The sequence below is a fragment of the Hippopotamus amphibius genome, chromosome 11 (genome assembly GCF_030028045.1).
Source record: "Hippopotamus amphibius kiboko isolate mHipAmp2 chromosome 11, mHipAmp2.hap2, whole genome shotgun sequence".
Lineage (NCBI taxonomy): Eukaryota > Metazoa > Chordata > Mammalia > Artiodactyla > Hippopotamidae > Hippopotamus > Hippopotamus amphibius.
This window is the reverse complement of record NC_080196.1, coordinates 90,035,077-90,048,883: the sequence shown is the minus strand read 5'-3', so window position 1 is coordinate 90,048,883 and position 13,807 is coordinate 90,035,077. Positions and strand designations below refer to the sequence as shown.

The following is a 13,807-nucleotide window of genomic DNA, read 5'->3' as shown; positions in this document are numbered from 1 at the left end:
TTCCGTTATTGTTCACTGGAAGCAAATCTGTATGGGTCGGAGGGGACTGCCGACCTGGGGGCTGAAGGCCCTGCGGTGGGGGGAGGAGCAGCCCACTGATCAAAGTCTCTGGCGCAGAAAGGGGTGTGGGCGGGCGCGGGCAGGCAAACCACCCTCACCCTCCAACAGCGAAATGTGTTTCTTGGACGAGAATCCAAGTCAATTGTGCGAGCCCACACAGTGTTTGTTCGGAAGCTAATGCATTCCTGTCCTATTGTCTCTGCCGGAGACTTGTTGTGGGCACACCCATCATATCCTCCCTCGGGGAGAGGCCAAGGTGCCTGGAGTCAGGCTGTGGGAGGCCCGACAGCCAAGGGAGAAAGGCAGCCTGGTGGGAGCACTGTGGAGTCCCGGGGGAAGGTCCCCAGGGCGGGGCCATGCTGCCCAAGGCGGGCCCAGGATGCAGACAGCTTGGCTGCTTCGGATGCCGCCCTGTGGGGAGGGCAAGAGGGTGATGGAGGGACCACGGGCTGTCCTCCTGTCCGGGAAGGGAGCAAGAGCTGGAGATCACACCTTCTTCCAGTACCACCCCCCTGACCACCTCAGCACACCCACAGCGTGGTTCCAACCTTGGTAGAACAGACCCAAGACGTCTAATGCAGCCACAGCCAAAGCTCAGCCAGACCCCACCAGCAGGAGCCCCTCCTACGGAGTGGTCGCGGGTGGGCTGGGAGCAGCAACAAAAGAGCAAAAGTGAAGAGATTTCAGAGCACATGGGATTGACTGGTTTGCTGGGGAACAAAGCCAGAGCTCCGACGGGTTCCCAGAAGGGCGGTGGCAGGACCCTCTGCAAGCACAGAAGAAGTCTCAGGAAGAGGAGAGAGAAAAAGGAGAGGCAAAAGTGGGAGGTGGAGGTCTCCAGTGGCCAAGGGAGCCACAGCGACGGGCACGAGCTCTGGCAGTGGAGAGATGGGGAGAGGGAGAAGAATGAGGCGGGGCCAGAGGAGACGGCCACGACGCGTGGCACGTGGTCCAGAGTGGCGGCCGGGGTGAGGATCCGCACCTGCATCTCAGGAGCGCCATCAGGTTTGAGTCAGGGCACCTCCACCCTGTGCCTCTGGTGGACCTGGACTGGCATCTACAGCTGCATCTAGAGGACAGCTGCTGATAATGACCTTGAATCATCAAGAAGAGGGTCAGTTATGTCTGGGTCTCTTCAGGGAGGCAGGGAAGTAGATAATCTAGGCACAAAAGGCTGTCATCAAAAACGTGCAGCAGGTTTGAAGTCAGAAGACCTGCTATTCACTAAGAGTAACCCTGGGCATGTCACTTAGTCACTCTGCACTTCAGTTTCCTCACTTGAGAATGGGGATAGTACTTGCCTAGAACTATTTTGAGAGTCAGCTGAGATAACGTTATGTCAAAGAGCTCTGAAACGTGCAAAGCTTGATTGAAATGCAAGGTGTTATTATTGTTCTTAAATGTATATCTTCATAAACATGTATCTTTCCTGAAGATCTTGACCCACTTTGTAATGTATCATCCCATTTATCTCCGCGACACTCCTGTGGAGACAGGGAAAGGCCACACGCATTACTAATTTTGCCTAATAGACAGAGAAACCAAGACTCGGTAGTTCCGTGGCTTACACAAGTCCGACAGACAGCAAGTCTGAGAATTAGAAAGTGCTTAGAAGCCCTGGGTCAGCATCCTCTTTCTTGGGGAATTATTTTAATTTCTCCCGCGTTAGCTAATTCTTACTTTGCTGGTTGGAGCTCATAATTTTTAATTTTGTTGACTGGCGATGATAATCAATCTGGGCCTTCACAAAATTGAATTGATTTTACTTATTCTTTGTCTGCAGTGGCCACCATCCATCCATCCATCCATCCATCCATCCATCCATCCATCCACCAATGCATCCATTTTGCCATCTATTCTTTTATCCACCCACATATCATGTATCCAACCTTCCATCCACCCACCCATCCTTCCATCCATTTACCTATCTACCCACCTACCCTCTCACCCACTCATCCGTCCAACCATCCATCCATCCATCCATCCATCCATCCAGCCAGCCAGCCAGCCATCTATCCAGCCAGCAAGCCAGTCGTCCTTCAACAACATTTATGGAACACCTACTATGCACTAAACACTGTGTAAGTACCTGGATAACAAGGAGACTAAGACTTGTAACTTAGAGTCTAGTAGGGGGAAACAGAGAGATTGTGCTAGGTGTATGGGGGTGGGGCACGGGAACCGTGAAGAACACGCCAGGTACGTGGCGTCAGCAGCAGCACGTGGCATATGCACAGAAGCAAAAAAAAAAAAAAAAAAAGTGAACTACTGGAGTTCCCTGGTGAATAACAAGTATTTCAAGAGGCGAAAATATATGGTGCTGGGGGAAGAGAGCGTATATGATGAGAAAGAAGGCCAGGGCCACATCCTAAAGGGCTCTAGATGCCACGCTACAGGGTTTGGATTTTATCTTAAGGGACGGCAGAGGCTCTGGACAGAATTTTACCTGGTGAGTAGGAGGGTATTATTTGCAGCGTGGAGAGCAGACTGGAGCTGGTGGGGCAGTGGGAGAACGGGAGGCAAGGAGACCAGTGAGAAATGATGATGGCGCGAGTAAAGGCAGGAAGAATGGGAGGAGATAGGCTTTGGAGGCAGAAGTAAGGGTGAGGAAAAGGACAATGCGGAGGATGGATAAACCTCAGGTTTGGGGCTTGTCAACTGAATAAACTGTGGTGTCACCAATGATATTAGGAAGGCAGGAAGAGTTGGTTTTGGAAAAAAGGAACGGGTTCGGTGTCAGAAATATTGAGTCCATGGTCCTGGGGAGGCATCGGGGAAGATGACTAGCGGGAGACTGGCTATCTGTGATTATCAGTGCCCAGGTGAGTCAAGGCCACAGGTGTGACGTGACCTGCGGAATGACGTGGAATAAGAAGAGACGAGGGTAAGAGCTCCAAACCCGGACACGGCAACATCGAAAGGGTGGCAGAGGAGAAGGAACCCCCAAAGGAGGAAGAGGGTGGGCAGAGAGCTAGGCAGAGCAGGAAAAAGTGACATCATGGAAGCCCAGGGAGTGCTAAGAAGTCAAGGTCACTTCTGGTTGACAAGGTCAACGGTGTTAAAAGCTCAGAGAGGTCAAGTGAGATGAACAATGAGCAGGGCCCGCTGGGTTTGGTGATTAGGAGAGCACGGGTGACCTCTGCCATGATGACTTCACACAGGGAGGGGCAGGTGGAAGGCTGGGTATCATGGAGAGGCAGAGCAAGGTTGGGAAGTTGCAGACAGAAAGAGCAGACCATTTCTTTTTCTTCGGGGGTTTCTCCTCTTTCTTCTCTCTCACTCTCCTCTCCTCCTCCTTCCTCCCTCTCTCTCTCTCTCTTTTTTTTTTTTGAACTTGCCTATGGGATGCTAGGAGAAAGGGACTGGCACAGGGTCAAGGGGGATGGTCAGTACAGTGGGAGAGACTTGAGCAGGGGCAGAGTTGAGCGTGTAGCGTGCAGGCGAGAGCAGAGGATTGAGTACATAGATGAGCCTTAAATAAGAGAAAGGCTATCATTCCTCTGAAATGGACAAGAGGCACTAATGTGGCTACAGATACAGGTATACATGTAAATGCTCATGCTGCCCGGCCTGTCTCGGCAACTAGGAAATTAGTGCTGTTTTACATTCATTACGTATTATCATCATTCTGTGACTGCCTGCATTTCAGACATCCTCAGGATAGGGGAATTTGCCCCAATTGTCACTTTTCCACTAGCCTAATAAGAAGCCCTGGTGTGGCAGCTACGGTCAGATGTCAAGGAAATTCATGGTTCTGAACTGTACTTCAGTCCAAGCTTGTGCCCTGTGGTCTGGCTGTCAGCCCTCCTAACTAAGACGGGCAGGCAGGCAGGCACCCTAACTGCGGACGAGGCGCCCTGGAGGGAATAATTAGCCTCCTTCCTGCAGAGCTTGCAAACCGCCTGTACAAAGTGGCCACAGTAAATGTCACATGGGGGAATGCTTCATCCCACAGCTGGCCCCAGGGGGTGGAAACGTAATCTGGGGCTCAGAGCAGACACTGAATCCTTCTGCAGACACCAGAGCCAGAGGACGGGGCCATGGCTCCAGCGGCTCCTCTTGGGGGCCAAGCCCTGGCTGGTGGCCCGGACAGGAGGCGAGTTGTGTTCACAGAGTCCCTGCAGACATGAGTTCCCAGGGCCCTGTGTCGGGGTTTGAAACACCAAGGACGTTGGCCGGGACTGCTACCAACACCTCCCAGTTTCTCCTTTAATGTCCTTGCCTTTCCTTCTAGAAGCCTTGTCTGTCCTCTTCTGTATTCACTGCCCGGATGTCCGTGGATCTCTCCTAAAGGGTGAACAGAAAATGCCCAAGGCAGCCCTGAGGTTTTACCTTTCAAGAGGGGGTCCCCTGAGGGCTGGGTCACACCTTCCGGGTCCTCAGTCAACACCTGACATATTTTTGGAGCGCTTACTCCAGATGCCAAGCTCTGAGCTTTGTGCACGTTTTAAAATCCATTTTATCCTTATACCAGTTTATCTGCGTTAAACACCACAGTGATTATCTTTATTTTATAGCTGCAGAAACTGAGGCATGAACTCCCCATGAGAACACGGGTAATGGAAAACCGGCTTTGGAACCCAGGTTTAGTCTGCCTCCAGTGTCACAGGACGTGACTACTGCCCCACGAGTAAGTTCCACATAAATAAGGCTAACGGGGAGAGGTCAGCAAAGGGTGGGGTGGCCACACACCCCAGTTTGCCTGGGATGGTTCCTGTGTTCACCCCAAATAATTAGCAATATTCCTTTCGCTTTCAAAAGTGCCCTGATTAGGATGGTACATTACAGTAGTTGCCCAGACAAGGGAAGGGGCACCGAGCGGATGGGATCCCCCCACCCCCCAGCACTACCTGACCAGTCAGCACACCTCTGGCCTGTTCCACCTCCCCTCCTGGTACCCAAGTGCTCCTGCCCACCTCTGAGGGGTTCCGCAGGCGGGGTGGGGAGAAGGGCTCCGAAGGCGACAAAGCAGCCCTGCTCCCAGCGAGCAGCGGTTATCACTGCAGAAGATCAGGACACCTGCCGCAGGGCCTCACCTGGCCTCACCTGGGCCTGCCAGCGAGAACCGCTCCCCAAGGATGGGAGCCGGAACAAGACGGAATTATGGTAACGCGCGCATGGTCCACGGCTCTCTGCTGGCAGGGCCCTGGGGACAGAGGCTGAAGGAGAGGCAGATGGAAAAGCAGTTGGTCTGCAAGCTCCCTCTGGGGGAGGCTGGCCAGGAGGGCCCAGCCTGGAGGCCATCACCCCCTGGTCGCCCCTCTGAAGGAATGACTGCATTTTGCATCTGACTCAGCATCAAATGGCTCCCGGAGACAAGAGGAGGGGTTTGGGCTGGCTGGGGGCCAGGAGGGAGGCCCCGGGCAGTGGGCAGACACCCCTCATGGTGCCAGTCTCTGAACTCACAGGTCTCTCCTGGCACCCACAGGCTGGGACCCCCGGCTGGCACAAGGAGAGGGCAGGGAAGGGGAGGGCGGCCCAGGCTGCTGTCTGCCCCTAGCGAGGCCTCCCCTGGCCCCTGGCCCCTGGCCCCGGCCCTTGGCTCCCTGCCCCTGCCCCCCCCAACCTCCGCCCACCTGAGGCCTGGACTTGACCTTGCTGGCTTTGGGGGGAGGGTGTGATAAGCGTCTTGGTGGAGAGAACTAGCTGCCTGCAAAGGCATTTTCCGCTCTCTAAAGTAAACAATCAAACAGGAAATTAATCGAGAAACCCACATCCACGGAAGGTTCAGGTTGTGATTTTCACAGCCCCAGAGCCAGGAAATTCAAAGTTATAGTTCCCATAGCAACGTGCCTGTAGAATCGGCCGCAGCTGCTGACTTGGAACCAGACCTTGAGAGGTCAACTAGGCCAGCCCCCTGCCTCCAGGAAGCGCAACCCAATCGCAAGTCTGAATATGCTGGGGGTAGACGGCTCTTCAGAGGCTCAACAGTTAGGAGCTGCAGGGCCTGGGCTCTACGTTCAGTTCTCACAGCCACGAGCCTTACAAACTGCAGAATCAGCTGACACCCTAGGGCTTCAGTTTTCTATATCTCCATATTCCAACTCTCATTGTATGCCCCCATTCTGTGAATTAGGAATAATAGTCATGCCTGCAAGATGCTAGAGCCAGGGGCTGTGCGGTGCATGCTGTTCTTACCCATGTCTCCCAGCCCTTGTTCTACTCAGTCCCATAACGACCCCCACCTCTATCCCAGTTGCCCTTGACCCTTGTGATGGGTCTTGGCCCGCCCCCCTCACCCTGGCTTGTTTTCCCTCCGACAAACACCTCAGTTGATTGACAGGGCCAAGAGCTTCCAGACAGCCTCCAAGGTGGCTCCACGTGTTGGATGTCCTTGTCTCTTCAACCTGCCCCTCCACCCCTTCTGGACCAAATATATTATACCGTATTAGCTCAGCGTATACACTTAACGCTCCCCTGCCTGATAGACGGGTGGCCCGAACGGACCCAGAGGCAAGCCCTCCCTCTCCGAGCCTGTGGGGGGTTGTGTGTCTTGGGTGGGGTTTTCTTTTGTGCCGCTAGTGAGGAGTCCCGCCTGGCAGGAAAGGAGATAAGGGCGTTGCAGCTCCACCGAGAAGGAAACAGTCTGGAATCCTTCCCCGAGAGTCATCCTGCCCTCCCACCCGAGATGGCCAAGATACCCAGCCGGCCTGATCAGCGCGGTTCTGCAGCCCAGGCCCGGGGACCCTTGTGATAACACGGGCTGGGGCGGGAGCGGGCGCTCCCGGGCAGCAGGCCTGTGGCAGACTGTGCCCAGCCCGCCCGCCCACCCGCCAGCCTGGCCCTGGAGCCGGGCCGTGAATTGAGCAAAGCAGTGGAAAGAGAAGTGGCGCCTGCTGGAAAGCAGACAGAGCGGCTCCTGGATTTCCTAACAAGCCCAGCTGTGTGCCAGGGCCCACGGGCCAGCTCAGAGCGCCTGCCCAGCCTTACTTGCGAAACAGTCCTTCCTCTCCTGGGTGAGCTTTCCCGGGTGGCCGAGCTGCTGTCTAGCTACCTGAGTCCCTGAGTGAGGCCTCCTCCTCACACCCACCGCCTTCCTTCCCGCCCTCTCCCGGGTTTAAACACATCAGAGCACGGTGGGCCCTTCGGGAAGATAGGACGCATCCTGGGGGTACAAGATGTTTCCTTTCATGAAGCCAAAGAAATTTAATCAGAAAGAAGAAGTGATGGGGAGGCAGGTATGGACAGAGGGCTGACTTCTCTGAGTCTCAGAGGGGACCAGGAGGAGGGCACTGCCACAGAGGGTGACCCACTGGCTTCCGAGGAAAGGCCGCCCTGTGCACAGAGCCCCGGGGCACTGCGGTGCGGGGGCCCAGCCTGGCTCACTGATGGGCACACAGTCACCTGAAGGGCTGCACCAACCCACCTTGTCCTGAGCCTGGGAAGAAGCTTCTGAGAAGGTTCTTCACGGTATGCCAAGCTAACCAGGGGTCCCTTCTATCAATTCCAGACTTTAAAGGGGCTGTGAGTCGGGGAGGGCACAAGTAACCAGCCAGCCAGGGGCCTAGAGGAGCTGGGGGAGGGGCACAGTGGCCTCTTACTCTGCCCCTAAGCAAGTAATGCTGAAGAAGCCTGTGCTTAGATCACGCCCTCTTTAGCGCGCTCACCTTGGCCTGCTGTATGGAGAATAAATGCCTGCGGAGACTGGTTCGCAGTCAGAGGGGCCAGTCTTCCCGGGTTGGGGGTGGGGGCGGTGGGGGAGTGGGTGGACTTTGAAGCCACACCCCAGAAGCTGGTGGAGAGCTCTGCCCCTGGGGTGAAGGGGCTTCGCTGGTTCTGTGGTGGGTCTGGGTGCAAGGCAGTGACCAAGGACCAACTGGGCAGGGACAGCTGGGTCTGGGACAATTAAGCAGAGAAGCACAGGGCCGTGCTCAAGGCATAATCAGCATCTGAACTCAGAGCAGCAGCCACCCACATGGAGGGGCAAACAGGCCTGGGCTGAGAAAAGGGCCTGGGCTGCCTGGGGACGGCAGAAGTACTCACTGCCAAGTCTAAGGTTGGAGAGAAGCGTATTCAAGGGGCACCTGGAAGTGTGTTTGGCTTCAGAGCCTTCCCCTTAGTAGAGGATAAATTTTCATAATGGGGTGACTCTTTCTAAATTGAGACAATCTCTCGGGGTGAGTGAGCGTGTGCTGTGCGTCAACATTCTGTATCACCCATGCATCCTTACCAGGTCCAGCGGACCGGGCTGCCGCGGATAAAGTGCTTACTTAGCCTGGCACTCAGGCGCTCCCTGGCCCACCTCCACCCTGGGGGCCCTTCATCCCTCTCCCTCCCCTTCACAGACCTCCTGTCCAGCTAAACCCATTATGGACATGTCTTGTCCTTATGGGCCTCCAGCTTTTCTTCCTCCTAGACTCGGCTGGGCCTGCGTTCTCTCACCTTGGCTCCATTTACTGGATCCTGCATGATGGACTGCAAGACCCCCCTCCTCTGAGAAGCCTTCCCTGACCTCCTCTCCTGACCCCCTGTAGGGAGAAGCCTCACTACCTACAGCATGGGAGCAGCTATTTGGTTCTATCCAGCTCTAGGTTGACAGCCTGAAGTCTACCTAGACTAGTTTTCCCTCATGCAGGACCTTGCGTCCAGCTGGCCCTCTCAGAAGATCTGTGGATTGGATTTGAAGGAAAGTATGCGCTGGTTGGAGCGAAGCCACTCAGAAGAGCCTTTCTGTTCCCTGGATGCAGCCCCACCAGCGACATACAGGCCTGGTACATGGCTGGTCCTGTACCTTCCTCCAAGGAGGCTGAAAAGATTAAAGAACTTTTTCTTTCATTCATTCATTCATTCGTTCACTCAATAAGGAGGCATGAATCCTGTCCTCATAGACCTATTAGTTTAGTAGAAAAGACAAAAGTTTACACAAGCAGATCGCAGGGAGCCAGGGCTATACAGTGAGACTGCTTGGGTTCTAATCCCGACCAGATCACCCACTAAATATGTTGCACAGGTAACTTCTCTGTGTCTCAGTTTCCTCATCTGGAAAGTGGAGGCAGCCTTACATGAGATAATCTATGAGACGTATTTAGAGCAGTATCTGGCACACAGTAAGTGAGGCTCTATCAGTGGCAGCTCCCAGTAATAAGTGGGCTCGTTTTGCATAAAACTAAGGGTGCTGAGGGGGCGGGCGGCAGGAGGACCCTTCTCATCTGTGCGGGGAGAGGAGGCTCAGAAAAGGCTTCCTGGGCGAGAGAGCTTTAAACTGACACGTTAAGGTGGAGCTAGGGAAAGCGTGGGATCAGGAGCAGGAGAGAGGGAAGAACATTCCAGGCAGTGACCTCTGAGAGTCCTGTGAGCCTGGAGGAGATAGAGAGAGGCCCAAGCCCAGTTAGAAGGCTGGTGGGTCATTCAAGTGAAAGGTGACCTTGGCCTAGACTATGGAGAGGGAGAAAAGTGGTAGCCAGAGCCAAGATCGACACGAGAGCTGCTACCCACAGACCCTGGGGATGGATGGGGTGGGGGCTGGTCAGGGATGACCTCGAGTCTTCAGCTGCCACAGCCAGGAAGATGGTGGCGCCTTCTCTGGGAGGAGGGGCAGGTCTGGGGGGCAGGAGAGGAGTTGCATTAGGACACTCAGCGTCTGAGGGGTCCGTGGGTGGGCCGGGGGAGGTGTCAGGCGGATGCACTCAGGCCCGGAGATGTGGATCTAGAGTTTGTGCAGGTCAAGTCTGAGGGCTGCTGCCGCCCTGGGGATGTGCCTGTGACCAATGCAAGCTTTGAGGCCTCCGCCTGGGGTCTCACTTATGGCCCACCACAAGCTACAGTTGCCTGTCCTTTGGTAAATCCCAAAGGACATCAACTTCTCCATGCTTCTGGTTATGGGGCCATCAAATGAAGTTTTGGAGAAGGATTTAGAGGTGAACATAGGCTCTCGACGAAGGATCCTACACTGAACTCGGGGTGACATATGTATTTGGAACCAACCTAAGTGTGCATATCTACACACTCATGCACAAACATATTATCTATCTATGTACGTTGTATGAAACATGACGAGAAAGGAGACTAGTTTCACGGGGACAAAAAAAAAAATCAATCTTATTTCTTTGTATTTGCTTATAGCATCTGCGAGAGTACCTGCTTGCCTGTGCAAGGACCCAGGTGACACATTCTCCAAGCAGAGCTGAGCCCAGAGTCTCACCCAAGGCTTGGGTGGCCCAGCGCACCCAACTGGAGAGGGGCATTGGCTTGGAAACACCTCTGGTGGCACATCTGCCTTGCAATAGGCGTGTCATCTGGGATGAAGAGAAGTGGCGCAAAGAGGTAGAGGGAAGACCAGTTTGGAGCTCTTTTAAGCCCAAGTCCAAGGTTACGGTGGCATGACAGAAGAGAGGTGGTAGGGGAAAGGGAGGAATCAAGGGTAATTCCCAAGTTTCTGGCCTGAGCAAAACGGGCAGCTAATGCTTTCATCTGCCAACACTGAAGCCAGCTGGAGGGAGGAACGGGCTTGGCCATTGGGTCCGGAGGTCAGAGGAGTGGTCCTGGCTGGAGAGGATCATACATTTGAGAGCACTGGGTGCAAATGGTATTTAAAGTCCTAAGGCCAGGGACTTCCCTGGTGGTCCAGTGACTGAGAGTCTGCCTTCCAATACAAGGAACTTGGGTTCGATCCCTGGTCGGAGAACTAAGATCCCACATGCTGTGGGGCAACTGGGCCTGTGCGCCACAACTACTGAGCCCATGTGCTCTGGAGCCTGCACGCCACAACAAAAGATCCCTCATTCTGCAACAAAGATCCCCCGTGTGCTGCAGCTAAGACCCAACTCAGACAAAAGAAAAAAAAAAAAAAAAAAGTCCTGAGGCCAGATGAGATCACTTAGACCAGGATTTCTTAGCCACAGCATGACTGACACTTGGGCCAGACAATTCTCTGCCATGGGGCCTCCTGTGCATGGCAGGATGCTGAGCAGAACCCTGGCTTCCCCCCACTAGATGCCACTAGCACTTCCCCAGTCGTGACAACCAGAAATGTCTAGAGACACGACGAAGTGCCCATTGGCATCGGGAAGCAAACTGCCCCTGCTTCAGAACCATAGATCTAGATTCGGGGTGGATAACCTCTAGTCCACCAGCCAAATCCCACCCTTGGCCTGCTTTGGTACAGTCCAGCGAGCTAAGAATGGCCTTTATATTTTTATTTTTCCCTTTTTTTTTTTTGGTAGCACCATATAGCTTGTGGGATCTTAGTTCCCCAACCAGGGATTGAACCCATATCCCCTGCCGTGGACGTGCACAGTCCTAACTGCTGGACTGCAGGGGGACGTCTCCACATTTTTAAACGGCTGACAAAAAAAAAATCAAAAGAACAATCCTTTGTGACACAGAACAATTACATGAAATTCAAATTTCAGTGTCCATAAATAAAGTTTTGTTGGAACACAGTCCCTGTCATTGGTTTACAAATAACCTATGCTGCTTTCTCACTCTAATGGCGATGGGGAGGCCTGAGTAGGCCTCTGGATGTGGTCATGTGGTGATCTGGAACAGGGACCATGCTGCTGGCTGGATGGGGCGGAAGCAACCCACAGACACCATGTAGGAAGACAATTCTTTTGCAAATTCTGTCTCTAAGGGAAAAGAGACACGGGGTGGCTTCTGGAAGGCCATATGGGGTCAATGGAAGGTCTTTCCCCCCCTCAGATGGGGTTAGTGGTTGATGAGAAGAAACCACTAGGGAGAGGGGAGCCGGTGATGTGGGAGAGAGAAGAGAAATCCATCGGAGGGCAGCAGGAGAGAGGGGATGGGACAGGAAGCACTCTGGAATCAGGGGTATGCGGAGCAAAGCCACCGCCCTGGCAGACAGGCCACCCCCAATAGGCCAGGCCCACCGTGGTTGTGAAGGGGCCCGAGACAGCCTGTGGGCCCTGTGAGATACGTAAAGAAAGCAGACGTTCTGTGAGCAGACTTAGACGGCAGTCTGGGCCAAGAGGAGAGATGCTTAGAGCCGGCCTTTGCATTATCTTAAAAATCTTACTCTCTTATTTGCGTTTATATATAAATGACTCTTTCTTCAAGCTATGTGCTCACTTAACTGCGAAATGATATAGAAAAATCCTCCAGGGGGAGATTTTAGATGGTATTTCCAGTTTTCTCAGCTGAATGTTTTTTGAGAAGGCGTCTTGTTGAAGTATCACACGTGCAAAAATGTGCACACCTCTTGCGTATGCAGGGGGATGGATTGACACAAATCATGAAGGGCAGACATACTTCTGATGCCCTGACCAAGAGCTACCACCTGGCTCACACCCCACAGGCCTGCACCCCCTTTTTTCACCGACCCTCCCTGAGGGTCACCATGACCCTCCTTATCGCCAGAGCTTCATTTTGCCCACCCTAAAACCCCCATTATTTACAATGGAAGCAAATACACTGACCCTGCAGGGTGGCCCCCTGTGAGAGCCCTACCCATTCCTGGCTGCCCACTCTAGGTTTTCCTTCATCATATATCATCTGATTCTGGACTCGGTGGGCCAGGTATGATAGTCACAGTGTTTAGGGCTGAGGACATGGAAATCCAGATCTGAATTAGATGACTTCCCATGTGCCCTAGGCTATAGGTCAGGGTCAGGGAGCTGATGTCCAAATCCAGGAATCTGTCTCAAAGTCTGGTGCTCTCTTCTACATTGTGTTTACAGATATGTGTCCGGTAACTTTCAGGGGGGAACGTGGAGCCCTTTGAGGATCTGATGAGAACTCTGGCAGCTCTCCCAGAAAAATGCACATCTCCACAGGTTCACAGATGTCAGCGGGCAATTTCAGTGGGTTCCCAGACCGTGAAGGCCACCCAAGGGCCCCAGGTACGAACACTGGGCATGAGCCTTACCCCTAAATCACTCAAGGAAATGTCAAAGATGTGCAGGCCAGTGACATCAACACAGCCACAGTCTCAGGTGTCACCTTCTTTCACGGCTGTCTAGGCTGTGGCTGGGTAGCTCTGTGGTTAAGGCACAACACCAGGGTGGCCAATAAAGAGACCATAAAAGTTCTGTACTATGTGCCAGATGCTTGACAGACATGATCACCAATCCTTAAGACAATCTTGCAGAGGTAGAGGCTGTTTGCCCATTTTACTGATGGAAAAATTGAGGCTCAAAGAGATTAAATAACTTGCTCCAGGTCCCAGCTAGTACAAACAGTGTGGGATCTGAAATCACGTAAATCTGATGTCCAAGCCCTCTTTTTTCCATTTCCCTTTTAACAGAGAGGGCTTTTAGCTTCCCTCTCCTCCAGCTCTGTGAAACCCTGAAGCTGGCAGGGAGTTTCTCTAAAGTGCAGGGCAGGGTGGTCAGGAGGGAGCTGACTGACAGCATGGGGATGCCTCAGTGCGTACTATCGTTGCTCATGGGAAGTGAGTCACCAGAGCCCTGCCGCTTTGGGACTCCAGGGAACACATACACATTTCCTGTGTCTCAGCTAGAGCCTCAGGCATCGTGAGCTGAAACGGTAGATCTCTGAAGGCGGCCAGAGATAGAAAACCACCCAGCTCTGCACCCTGGGACAGAGAAGCCTCTCCCTGGGTTCATACGATAGAGCTATGGGCCTCAGTTTTGTCACCTGTAAAGTGGAGGTGGAGTTCAGGCTAGCTCAGTGTTACTCAGTGTGTGGTCCTTCTATCCTCAGCATCAGCAGTGCCTGAGAGATGGCAAATTCTCCTTTCTGACAGTGGTTCTCAAATTTTCATGTGCATCAACAGTACCTGAAGGGCAATTTCCCAGCTGAGAACCACAGATCTAGATCAGGGGTCAGT

The 13,807-nt window shown here is 53.5% G+C and overlaps 1 protein-coding gene across 11 annotated transcripts in view; it reads right to left on the bottom strand.

Moving 5' to 3' along the window:
- The window catches only part of CTIF (cap binding complex dependent translation initiation factor), a 299,520-nt gene that overhangs the window by 7,894 nt on the left and 277,819 nt on the right, over positions 1 to 13,807 (bottom strand). Inside the window, exon 12 of one of the 11 annotated variants that reach the window (XM_057699047.1) lies at positions 4,283 to 4,347. The exons of the other annotated variants lie outside the window; for them this stretch is intronic. Coding sequence (XP_057555030.1) covers positions 4,291 to 4,347 — 57 coding nt within the window. The 3' untranslated portion in view covers positions 4,283 to 4,290. The remainder of the gene's footprint in view (positions 1 to 4,282; positions 4,348 to 13,807) is intronic. 11 annotated transcript variants of the gene reach the window in all.